The sequence below is a fragment of the Barbus barbus genome (genome assembly GCF_936440315.1).
Source record: "Barbus barbus genome assembly, chromosome: 38".
Lineage (NCBI taxonomy): Eukaryota > Metazoa > Chordata > Actinopteri > Cypriniformes > Cyprinidae > Barbus > Barbus barbus.
Window position 1 is genome coordinate 27,657,201 of NC_136716.1, and position 13,759 is coordinate 27,670,959.

At 32.4% G+C, this 13,759-nt stretch overlaps 1 protein-coding gene across 3 annotated transcripts in view; it reads left to right on the forward strand.

Annotated features, from left to right (window-relative positions):
• Positions 1 to 11,388, forward strand: part of LOC306857363 (regulator of G-protein signaling 7-like) — a 49,780-nt gene extending 38,392 nt beyond the window's left edge. The window contains exons 11-19 of one of the 3 annotated variants that reach the window (XR_013783103.1): positions 759 to 857; positions 2,649 to 2,710; positions 3,502 to 3,612; positions 3,900 to 4,025; positions 5,344 to 5,530; positions 8,029 to 8,118; positions 9,465 to 9,499; positions 10,818 to 11,182; positions 11,261 to 11,380. Coding sequence is in view for 1 of the 3 variants with exons in the window: in XM_079397275.1 (XP_079253401.1) it covers positions 759 to 857; positions 2,649 to 2,710; positions 3,502 to 3,612; positions 3,900 to 4,025; positions 5,344 to 5,530; positions 8,029 to 8,118; positions 9,465 to 9,485 (696 nt within the window). In the remaining 2 variants the exon portion in view is untranslated. Of the gene's footprint in view, positions 1 to 758; positions 858 to 2,648; positions 2,711 to 3,501; positions 3,613 to 3,899; positions 4,026 to 5,343; positions 5,531 to 8,028; positions 8,379 to 9,464; positions 9,500 to 10,817 lie in introns of all 3 variants that reach the window. The other 2 variants (XR_013783102.1, XM_079397275.1) reach the window with 2 other exon arrangements.
• The last annotated feature ends 2,371 nt before the right edge of the window (positions 11,389 to 13,759 follow it).

The window sequence follows — 13,759 nt, forward strand, 5'->3', positions numbered from 1 at the left end:
GTACCTTTGTAATACACTGATAACTATATATATATATTTATCGAAGGTGCACAATGTCATTCACACAAACACTAAACACCATCATGCTAACACATGAATCTGAAATATGCAATAAACATTAATTTAACAACATTAGCTGTAACCTACAACCCTAATAAACATAACTGATAAGAAAAAAAGAAGCAGCAGTTATTTCAAAGAAAAACCATCCAATTTTAAATGCCTTGGATTGAATTTTGGGAACGTCAATTTACGATTTTCACTGTAAATTTTACATTCTTTTCAACTTTCAAAAATGGTATTTTACTGTAAAATTACATTAAATGTCTATTACAGTTTTTCACCGGACACTTGCATATTATTGCTCTTTTGTTGATTCTGGTTGTGTAAGTATGTAAGTATAACAGGGGAACTTACCGTTAACCATTTAACAGGTTTTACAGTAACATTCACAAAGTTTTACCGTTAAAATCACAATAATGTTTTACAGTGTAGTGCATGTTTACATAGAAAATCAATGGAAAGTTGCACATTGGAATGGAAAAATGCGTTCTGTGTGAACGGGCCCTTTTATTATTCTATATAAAGTGACGGGTCACAGTTACATAACGTTTATTGCAGGTAAATGTGAAACAGATGATGCCACAGTAATCATAAAGCTCTGTCTCATAAACGCTTGTACTGACGATACAGAAGAGATGGAGTGTGTAGAGTTAGTATCACAGTGCTGGTGTGTGTGTGTGTGTGTGTGTGTGCAGTCGGTGTACGGTCTACAGAACGACATCCGCAGTCTCAGTCCCACTCACACGGCCACACCGGAGGTCAAAGAGCCCACAGAGGACGAGCTACGCAACCAGGTGACTTAACGAGGACAGATGCTGTGTTTGAGAAAGACATGCACAACTGCTGTGTTCTGGGTCGTGCGCATGCATGCAGTATGCGTGTAGTTGTTTTAAATTAATACTAAATATTAGCAAAAATAAAAAGGCATGAGATACAGTTTTCAACAAAAAACTAATAATAAAGTCTTAACAAATCAGAATAAGATCAAAAATCAAAACAAGACAGACAATCTTTTAATGAATAATAATAATAATAATAAATTCAGCAATAAATTTCATAATACAAGAAAATAAAATCATTTTAATGCTTTTTTAGAGCTTCTGTCATGACATTCTCACAAAAAAACAAATCAGAACAAAACAAAGACATGCAATAAATAAATAAACAATAATACATAATGTTTAAAAATAAAGTAATAAAAAGCTAAATATTTTTTTAGTAAATGATATATTCTAAGGAAATAAAATCATGTGTATGTGTGTGTTTTTATATTTTATTGTTTTGTTTTTAATACAAACACTGAAAAGAACTAATGATAAAGTCTTAAATCAGGACCAGATCAGAAATCAAAACAAGACAGACAATGGATAAATTAATAAATATATATAAAAATAAAAAAGCAAAACTTCTACAGAAAATTATATATTACAGGCAAGGAGATAAAAAAATAGCTTAATAATGCTTTTGCTTCAAGGGCTTTTGACATGACTTCCTCAATAAAATCAAGATGAGACATAAAATAAGATACAATAAATGAAAAAACAATTACAAATAATACATAAAATAAACTAATAAAAAAGCTAAATAATTGCTATAGTAAATTATATATTATAAGGCAATAAAATAATTTTAATAATATTTTTATATTTAAAAATGTCTGACTTTCATTTTTATAGGGCTTTTTTATAAGGGCTTCTGGGAAGTATATTAAATCATATATAAACAGAGGACAGATTTAATGAAGCTAATATTTAATTTTTATATTGTTGTCAGTCCTGTCTTGTTTCCCCTCCTCTCGTGCCCATATTTGGTTAGTTCCTGTCCCCGTTTAGGTTCATTAGTTTATTAGTCCCCAGCCGTGTGTCATTAATTATCTAGTTTTCCCCAGCGTTTATAAGTCCTCTACTTCCGTGCCTCTGTGTCTGTTCTTAATCGTCATTCGTTGTTTTCAGCGGTCCCTGTGTTTGGATTAATAAAGTCTATGTTATTTGAAGAGTTCCTCGCCTCCTGTTTGCTTGCTCCAGAGAATTGTGACAATTGTATTGTTTTTTTAAATACAAAAGACAGTATTCTTTGGTCGATATTTTCTAAGGTGAAAGTAATTTCTTCTGTAAGCCAGTGCTGTCATGTTCTCCATGAGAAACTGCATGTAAATGTGTTTTGTGTGCATGTAATACAAGTGCAGTCTGGATTGTACAGCTTCAGTAGGGAATAATATATCATATGTAAGGGTTTGCTAAAAGTCATATTGGAAATAATCATAATAACAACATCTTCCTCTTCCAGTCTGGAGAAAGCAGAGCGATGCAGACGAGTGACTTATTTATGAAAATTATGTAAAATTAGCCTAAATTATGTCAAATTTACTAAAATTAGCCTGTCTTCACATTAAATCTTAATGACACAGCTCAGAGCTGTGCAGTTTGTGCAATCACACACACATATTATATTATATAGTAGTTCATGTTTCTCTATTCCACACCAATCTTCAAATCATCATTTTCAGTGCTGATATGTCATTTATAGAACCGTTCCTGTGATTAAGAACCATGTCATCAGATCTGTGCTCATCTGTTCTCTTCCAGATACAGCACTGGCACGCGCAGTTAGACAGACACCGCTTAAAAATGTCCAAAGTTGCAGAGAGGTGAGCTCACTTAACTGAATTTACTCAATATACACTAGTGCTCAAACGTTTGGAGTCTGTACGATTTTAATGTTTTTGAAAGAAGTCTCTTCTGCTCACCGAGGCTGCGTTTATTTGATAAAAAAAATTTTTATGATTTAAAACAGCTGTTTTATATGGTAATATGTGTTAAACTGTAATTTATTTCTGTGATCAAAGCTGTAGCTGTAGTGTCACATGATCTTCAGAAATCATAATAATATACTGATTTACTGCTCAACAAACATTTCACAGGATCCACAGATGAATAGAAAGTCACACTTTATTTTAAGGTCCAATTCTCACTATTAACTAACTATTAATTATGAGTTTTGCCTCAATAAACTCCTAATTTGCTGCTTATTAATAGTTAGTGCGGTAGTTGTTAAATGTAGGTGTTGGGTAGGATTAGAGATGCAGAATATGTTTTATAAGCACTAATAAACTGCCAATATGTTAATAATAGACATGCTAATAAGCAGCTAGTTAATAGTGAGAACTGATCTCTATTCTTGTGTTACTGAAAGTCCAGAAGAACAGCATTTATTTGAAACAGAAATCTGTTGTAATATTGTCTTTACTGCCACTTTTAATAAATTGAATGTGTCCTTGATGAATAAAATATTAAGTTCTGTCAAGAAAAAAAAGATATACATAATAATAATACATTATTTCTATCATTATTTAAATAACAATAATAATTATTATTATTCTGCTATTTATTATTATTATTAGTAGTGGTATTAATATTATTATTGTAAATCTGCCTGTAGTTTGTTGAGTTTCTCGGAGCAGTATATGGAGTACGATCCGTTCTTCACAACGCAGGAGCCGTCGAACCCCTGGATCTCTGATGATGTCACTTCCTGGGAGCTGGAGGCCAGGTGTGTGTCTCTCGTTCTTTAGTGATTTTACACCGCAGATGATTTTAGTCCAGCATAAACTAGTATTTGTTCTGCAGGAGCTGCACTTTCATTCAGCGTCCTGTCTTCATCTGTTTCTCGTTCCTGTTCTTTGAAGGGGTTTAAATTATTATTACTCTTTAAAAACGAGCTCAGTGTCGTGAGGCGAAGCTGTCAGCCTTCAGAAGAATCAGAAAGAGGATTGTTTAGAAGATCAGCGTGTGAGTCTGACAGAGGAATAACCCATCTCTTCTCTCTCTGTGTTGCAGTAAAGAAGCCGGACAGCAGCGAGTAAAGCGCTGGGGATTCTGCTTCGACGAGGTTCTGAAGGATCCGGTCGGGAGAGAGCAGTTCCTCAAGTTCCTGGAGTCCGAGTTCAGCTCCGAGAACCTGAGGTAAAAACACCAGCCTTCAGCTTCAGACCACTCTGATGAGAAAACAGGAGGATGATGATGATCAGAGATGAAGAACACGAGTCTGAGCAGAGAAACTCAGCAGCACCATCTGCTGTCCATTAACATGCGTGATGTTCATAATATCTTCATGCTTCATCTACCTACCCCTAGAGCTGGATATATTTATTTTTTGCAATGATATAAACAATCATGCAGATGAAATTTGCAGGTGCACAAACTTTTTAGTACAAAGGGTCAAAAATCAAACTTGATTGAGGGCCGTGGGTCAAAGGAAAAATGTTGCTTTACATCCAACTATATTGCATTAAAATTAAATACATGTTTAACAATTAAAATAAACTAAATGAAAATGTTGCATTATATCTATTATATTGTATTAAAATGTATAACATTTTTCCGTTTTTAAATGATTAATTAAAATATAAATGTTGCATCATATTTGACTATATTAAAAATTATTACATTTTAAACATTTATTTCAAATTATATTATAATACAATTATTACATTTTTACATTTTCAAATAAAGTATAGTTTTTTTTGCAACTATATTGCATTAAAATGAAATACGTCTAACAATTTAAATAATTAAATTAAATTAATTAAAAAGTAAAGTTTGTATTATATCCAACTACATTTTAGCATTTTTAAATAATCAATCAAAAAGTGTTTCATTACATCTAATTATATTATATGTATTACGTTTTTAATATTTTTAAATAATGAAACAAAAAATATTGCATTATTTCCAACTATATTAAATTAAGATATATTATTTTTGTACATTTTTTTTTATATATATTAACAAGTAAATTTGCCATTATTTCTAGTTATATTATATTAAAAATATATATTAAACAATTTTAAATAATGAACACATTTTTTTGCATTATTTCCAACTATATTAAATTTAAAAAAATAAATTTACATTTTAAAATAATTAATTAACAAGTAATTTTTGCATGATACCCAACTATATTATATTTCAATTTTATAATTTATTATGTTAAACATTGTTAAATAATTAAGTCAATTTTGCATTAATTCCAGCTATATTAAATTCATATGAATCCATTTTTAAATATTTTTTAATAATTAAAAATGTAAATATATTTTTTGTTGAATTGTATTTTTAATAAAATTCTCTTGTATTGTTAAATAAAAAAATAAAACAAAAATATAAATAAGAAATTAAGATATTGTTCAGTGGTATGTTTTTTGCCTCTGGTCCTGGTTTGGGGTCTGCTGGTCTCTGGTGGTCTCTGGTTTGTTCTGATGGTCTCTGGCGGTCTGTGCAGGTTCTGGCTGGCGGTGCAGGAGCTGAAGAAGCGTCCGATCCGTGAGGTTCCCAGCAGGGTGCAGGAGATCTGGGAAGAGTTTCTGGCTCCTGGAGCTCCGAGTGCCATCAACGTCGACTCCAAGAGTTACGCCAAAACCACGCAGAACGTCAAGGATCCCGGCCGATACGCTTTCGAAGACGCTCAGGTCTGAGTTTTACTGTTTTTACCTGACTTGTGTTGCGGCCTGGAATTAACACTATCGGAAGCAGGGGTGTAAAATACTTGAGTAATTTTCCTTGATTACTGTACTTAAGTATTACTTGTACTTTTACTTCAATACGTTTCTGAAGAAAAAAACGACTTTTTACTCCTTACAATTGAATTTGATCTCATGCACATTAAATATACCACTGTCATCTTTACTGTATAGTTGTTTAGTTTCTGAAGCGTTTTCTTTGGACAGCTGCATTATTTACAGAGATTTTTATTTTTTAAACTCGTAGTTTGTGTTCATCTGAATAAAGAAAGTCATATTCATATGGGTACAGATGGGGTGTCCCTTTAAAGACTTTTAATTGGTGCTGTCTAGATAGAGCCATTGTGTTTGTGTTTAACCAAAAACATTTCATTCAGTTTATTTTAAGCAGTTTCACTTTGGATTGAGAAGAAACAATTTTTTGGGGGGGGGGGTAGGTTACTTGTACTTACTATACTCAAGTAAACTGATTTGTGTTGAAATAAATACTACAGATGTACAAATGTAATTTCTATATTAAATCATTTAGTTCAGGCAAGAATAAAAAAATAAATAAATTCAATATTAGTACTCAATTTAAGCTTGTAGAAGTACATTTTACTTGGAATTGTTTATTTTTTTTACAAAGATTAAGTAAATATCAAAGTCATGATCTCGTTGTTCCCATCATGCACTTGGGCATGGATAATTAATAAGGTAAAAAATAAATAGTTGTTTTTGTGATGTATTTATAGGGTTGCTTTTGTTGTTCGGTTAAGTAACTTGCTGTTTTATGACATCTGGAGTTCATTTTCTACTCAAAATGACCCATTCATACGCAAACACTATTCACTGATCATGTGCCGAGTATTCAGGTCTCTGTGTTCATTCAGTTCATAACTATATTGAGTCAACATATTACCTTAAAAAGAATAACGAGCTGTCTTACTTACGTGATTGTAACTTAACCACATAGGTGTTTTTTCAGTGCTATGTTGTTTGAGTAAAGTTTCCAAACTGTGACTGAGTAAAATGTACTCGAGTAATTTCTACTTAAGTTCACCCTGCAATACTCATCAAACTCTAACTGGTCACGCTAAATTTACTTATTTCCTTTGATAATTTTACATAACTTAAATAGATTTTATACTTCAAAAATATGCGTGCAAAAATTTTAATTATAATTTTTTTTTTTCAGTGTACAGTTTAACGTTGTAGTTTTTTACTTTTACTCAAGTGTGTTTTTGGCCAGATTCTTGTACTTTTAATTGACTACAACTTTCACTGAGTATCTAGATGTACTTTTACTTGAGAATGATTTTTGAGTAGTTTTCACACCCCTGATTGGAAGAGTGCACTCAGTCATCAATGAATTGGCTTTAGCTGGAAAGAAATGCTCTGTTATTGTCCTCTTGCATTATTGACAAACTATTTTGCTGTTTAACCCTTGTGCATCAATAAAAAAAAGTTACACATAAGTCCATAAGGGACAAAAAAAATTCAGTTTGGGAGCACAGATTTAAGTTTGGTCTCAATTTAAAGAAGACCCATGGCAGATTATTGCTGAAGTTTAAAAAGTTAAACCAAAAAAAAGTTATAGAAGTTTAAGTTTATGAAAATTATTTATGAACAACATTTTATATAAAATATATATATAAACCTACTAGAAAATCAAAGCCATAAATCTAAACAAGTTGTGTTCCAAATTTGAGGTTGATATCTCAAAAAATGAGCTTTTAGTAAGATTTTGTTTTGGGCGCAGTACCAAATTTTCCCCATTAGATGGCAGCAAAACTCTGCTGGTGACACAGTGCTTGGGTTTGTGATTTGTAGTGGAGTTTTTCTCTCAAATATTACAAGAACACACACACACAATTTATTTATGACACACATACAAACCACACTCTGACACCCATACCAACACACACACACAATTATAGCTGCATTATTTATCCAACTGGCTCTATAATACGCAGAAGCAGAAAACAGGAATAAAGAGAGTATTTGCTTTATAGACCAAACCTGAAAAAATGGCACCATCTGGTAAAAAATTGTAAAAAAATTAATTTTGAAGCCTTGCCAACAGAATGAAAGCCTATTAACAAAAATTGCATCATTTTAGATAAACGGCACTGCGATTAAAAATAGCCGTTTTAATGGGTTTCAATGGGGACATTTTTGCCCAAAAGGTCCTGAGAGGAACTATTTTTTGTACCTAGTGCAAAATAGATTTATTAAAGGAAATGGTGCTGAAATAGTAAAATTCCAATAAAAATACACATCTGTGCCAAAATTTATGCAGCTGGCAATAACAGGCAAAAATGGTCAAAAAAACTAAAATGTCCAAAAGGTTGCACAAGGGTTAATTAATACTGTTAAAGCTGCTTTGACACAATCTGTATTGCATAAAGCGCTGTAGAAATAAAGACTAGACTTCTGAAATGGTTCTTGTGTTTGTTCTTGATCAGGAGCACATCTATAAGCTGATGAAGAGTGACTCCTACAGCCGCTTCATCAGATCCAGTGCCTACCAGGAGATGCTGCAGGCCAAGAAGAAGGTAAAGCCTCTGAAACGACTGGAAACGGCCATCTGATGCTTCTCAGGGCCATATTTCTGTCCTCAGTCTGCTTACGTTGGTTTTATTTGCTGTCTGTTTTTTGCATTATTTCTATTAAAACACCTGGTTTCCGTCACGTTCTTTCTGGCGAGTCTCTTTTGTTTTGCACGTGTTTCTCTCTGTTTCTTTCGCTCTGTTGTGTGTGTTTTGTTTTGAAGTGATCAAACAGGAAGTACTGGCGCTGGATTTTCTGTCATGTGGTGAGTTTTGGCAGACGGATCTGTTTTGGGAGATATAGACAGGGATCTGTGACATGCTGGAAATTACTACAGAAAACCATTTCAGTCTCTCAGACACATTTACAAAATGTAGTGCATGATAAAGATTGTGGTTAGTAATCTAATCGGTTACATTACACATTTTTGGATTACTTTTAGATTACTTTTGACCCAAGTAATTTAAGTAATTTAATTTTTTTAATTGATTTATTTTATTATGTAGTTTTTATAGTATAGTATTTTATTAATAATTTTGATTATTATTATTATATATTTTTATTTTATAAAAATAAAATACAAATATTTAGTTTTTATACATTTATATATTTTTCTATTTTTTTATTGTTTACTTTTGACCCAAGTAATTTAAGTAATGTCTTTTTTTAATAGATTTTTTTCTATGTAGTACTTATTTAGTATTTATAGTATTTTCTTATTATTTAAACGTTTTTTATACATTTATCAATTTTTTTAATCAAATTTTTATTTTTATTTTTGGAAAGCTCTGTAAATTACAACTGTGTATAAAATAAACGTGGCTTAAATGTTGTTCCATAAAGATATAAAAATACAAAGAGAAATAAAAATATTCCATTCTTTATCAAGAACATGAAGGGCATTAAATTACATTAAATTAAAAGAAATGAATAATTTCGAAATGACAATAATCCAAATAAAACACTTCCTAAAAACGATGAAATATTTGATTTATTTATGCTGTTCGGTCTGTGTTTAATTATACAGAACATAAGCAATAGTCCTTTTAGAAAGGAAAATGTAAAATAGAAAAGTAAAAGGAGAATCAGTGAATTATTAATATTTTATTGCCAATTTGTGAATATTAAGTGATCAATAACAAAGTAACTGTAATCTGATTTTGAGTATTTTTTAATGTAATATGTATTTAATTATTGTAATCCAGCACAATCTCTCCGTTTGTAAAAATCAATACTGTTTATAATAATTAATCTGTAAACTACTGGAAGTAAATGTGGAACTAGATACTGAACATGATTTAGAATTCAATGTTTCTTTCATGTATTGAACTCTTTCTCTTGTCTTTCACAGAAAAGCAAGAATCTTTTCTAGGGTCTGAATCACAGGTGAGACCAGCCTCAGCATACTTTACATTATCTAAAATATCAGAAGATGAATAATGAACTGAATGATTCTTTCATCTTCTCCACAGTGTCTCATTTATAGTGATACAATAATGTTAACTATGTGATTAAATGATAATAATCTGCCAAGTCAAATTTCTTTATCTCTTTTCATAATACAGATTGTTTTAAAGCAGCTCTACAGAAATCACGATGTTAATATCATATCGTCACATTGATCAGATTAGAGCCAGACAATAATAAGTCACAGTTATGAGGATATGAAGAATCAAGCAGATGAGATTTGCTGTATATGGCTTTATATGAGGGAACTGTATGTATGTGGATAAAGTTGACAAAAGTGTATATATTACAGCAGCCTGACCACAACGTGAATACAAACTCAAGTCTTAGTTTTTAAGAGTGGGGAAAAAATACGTGGGAACAAAAAGGCTGAAAAGAGTGAAAATTAAAGAGAATTATTTTTTTATTTTTTTTAAGAGTAACAATATTTTTGGTAACATTTTACGATAAAGTTCCATTCGTTAACATTAGTTAGTTAGCTATAACATAAACTAGCAATGAAAACTACTTCTAAAGCATGTAATAATCTTAAAACGTTATTAAAATCAAGCTGTATATATTGATATTATTTAATGTACCTGAGCTAACATGGACTAACAATAAACAGCTGTATTTGTATTAACTAACATTAATAAATGCTGTAACAAATGTATTGCTCGTTGTTAATGTCATCTGTTATATTATGCAGATGTTAGTTCATGCATTAAATACAGTTAATAAATGGAACGTATTGTAAAATGTTATCAATGTTATTTGTAGAGAGAAAAAAAAATTTTGAAGAGTAAAAATATGTTTGAGGAGAAAAAAAGGTACACTTTATTTTAAGGTGTTCTTGTCACAGTTTAATTCTACATTTAAGTACTGAGTAATATTAATTAACTACATGTACTTACTTTAGGGTTTGGTTTAGGATTACTAGCATGTAATTATGCATAATTGTTATTATAATAGTAAGTACATGTAACAAGGACACCTTAAAATAATCAACGAAAAAAATTGGGGAACAAAAAATGTTTTGTGAAGAAAGAAAATTGAAGAGAGAATTTTTTTTTTTTTTGAAGAGAATAAAAATATTTTTGAAGAGAAAAAAATTTGAAGCGAGAAGAATTCTTGATGAGAGAATAATAATGTTAGGACTGCGGCTCAGGACTTTTTTTCCTTTCCCCGTTGATATTTGAGAACGAGCAGAGAAACTGACTTGCACTGATTCTGATGTTTGTGTGTGTTTCTCTCTCAGATACATGAATGCTGATCGTTATAAAGAGCAGATCCATCACCGCATGAGCAACACACTTCTCCTGATTCTGGAGCTTCACACGGACTTCAGTTCAGAAAGACATCCTTCATTCAGAACATTTGCACTTCCACCTCATCTGAGCTCTTATAGTTATTTTTATATCTCAGAACATGTTTTGTTTTCTGCCAGCTTTGCTTCTGTAAATGTGTACAGATCCGGAGAATCAGAAACACATCAGCGCTCACACCATCACAGCCGTTTGATTCAGACATCAATGTGTTTGGATGATGTACAGTGTAATGGACGCTAATAATAATAATAATATTTGGCCATCTGTACATTAAACATGACCCAGCATCCATACGGTAATGTTCATTTCTGGACTCATAAGATGATCTGAGATCTGCGCCACACAGTATTTCATTTGAGTTTCATTTCTTCAGAAAACGACTGCGATCCAAAGATTCTCTGCAGAGAAACGGCTCATCCGGTCTGGGTTCTTGCATTTATGATATAGATTGTGTACATAAATCCAGAGTTACATAAATAAAGAGACTGGAGATTAAAAGTGACTCGGTGAATCATTACGAATCGTTTGTGTCGTTCTGAACAGCAGAGTCTCAGCGGGTTTCATTTCATTCTCAGAAGAAGTTTATTTTGATGTTCATTTTTCTGCCACGTCATTTATTAAAAGCTTGACATTGCTAAATTATATCTTGACTTCTTATAATATAAAACATATGTACCATATTTTATAAATTTGTAATTTTTTCAGAAATTGATTCTTTAAATCAAAACACTTCTCTCTGCTCAGACTATAATCAATAAATGACAAGATCAGCTCATGTTTAACTATTTATGGCATAAACGAGAAATGTTACTACATCATTCCCATAATTCCATTTGTGTTTTCTGAGTTTTCGTCATCTATTTTTCTAACATTTTGAAACAGATCAAAACATGAGTAGATGTTCAAACTCTAATAATGTAAGCTAAATTCTGTTCATACTAGAAATCTGAGATGTTTAGCACTTAAAAAGCTCTTCTAGATCTCATTTCCTTCATTTAAATGCCTTCAGCGTAACAGGTCACATGCATATATATATATATATATATATGAGAAACAGTATTGTTTAAGCATTTGATATTCAAATAATTAAATCTGCAATATAGATTTTTTTCTTTTTACAACTGTCATAAATTATGCCATTTACTTGGAGTGTCCCAAATGTCTCCTTTTGTTTCACAGAACAAATGACAAAAAAAAGGCTACCCCTATAAAAAAGGTCACTTCTATTTTTTTGCTTTCGTGTGTCAATAGAAAATCAGTTTTAGATTTCCACATTTTAATTCACTTTTGAAGATACTGTAAGGAGTTCTACAGAAGAAGGTCTGAGATCACAAGACGACGAACATCATGAATGTGATCTTAAGCATGAGATCTGGTCACAGAAAATAAACATGTAAGTGTAAATGTGCAAGAATGGATCTGAAAGCGTTGTCGACTTCTCCTTTAAATAACGCGACGCTTCCTTCAGTGCCGCGACGCGTTAAGCTCTGGAAGAATTTAATGAAGAAATTCAGCATTTCTCCGCCAAATGCTTCTAATCCGACAGAGTGGTTGAATTCAAGTTTACTGATCTTGTGAAATACACATTTTAGCACGTTTTACTATTAAATGGTCGTTTACAGAATCTGGATTTTGATAGGAAAGTAACTCGATTATAAATTCCTTATTGTGCCATCAGCCCAGAAGATGCATTACATTACATTTACATTTATGCATTTAGCAGACGCTTTTATCCAAAGCGACTTACATTGCATTCAAGTTACAGTTTTTACATTTTATCAGCTCTTGCTTTCCCTGGGAATCGAACCCATGACCTTGGCGTTGCTAGCGCCATGCTCTACTATTTGAGCTACAGGAAAGATGCGTTATATGGCTCGGTGTATTGTCTAATATAAAACTGCAACAACCAATTAATAATACTGGTAAAGTTAAATGTGCTATAAACAGCCCGTACACCCTTTATTAAAGCACTTTGCCGGATTTAACGCATGCTGCGGAGCGTCGCGTTATTTAAAGGGGAAGTTCACGCGTCAAAGCAACAAACAGCTCGTGTCCAGCAGGTGTCGCTCTAATAAAGCGAGAATATTACACCATCACCTTCATTTCTACAATTCAATAGAGTAGAACATGATTTGTTCGACTTTCCACTTTCAGAGCAGGAAACCAGGTCCTCCAACACAGCCACGAATACAGCTATCTGGGACTAAAAATCAGCTCAACAGAAAACTTCAATCTGGCTGTGAATCTGCACTGAAAGCAAAGGGACTGAGAGTCTTCTATATGATCAAAAATACAATTCAGTATCAAATTCCACTTCAAACCTGGCTAAAAATCCTAAAAGCACTATATGCAGTGAGATATGGGGACCTCTAACACCCAAGATTTCTCTAAATGGGAAAAAGAAGAACCCAAATTTGTAAAAACATCTTAAAAGTTAACAGAGCGACCCCAAACAACTCGTGCAGAGCTGAATTAGGACAATACCCACTATTAATTAATATTGAAAAGAGAGCTGTGAGATTCCAGCAGCAGCTGAAATCCAGTGATCCGAGCTCTTACCAGACTGAAGCCCTGCAGAAGAGTGCTTTTACAGCTGGTACTCACACTACACCCAAACCAGCACAGCACAATCAGACCCAACCAGATCACACAACTACATCACCTACTGGAGAGATGCCACTGAAATACAGAAGAAGATGGAGCTGTATCTACCCCTGAAAAGAGACTACAAGCCAGCAGAATACCTGATCTGTGTAAAAGATCCCAAATGAAGAAACACTACCGAAGTACAGCCTGAGTGATCAGTGTCTGGCTATAGAGAGAGGACGCCAGCCACGAGAACAGAGACTGTGTTCACTGTGCTGCAGAAAGA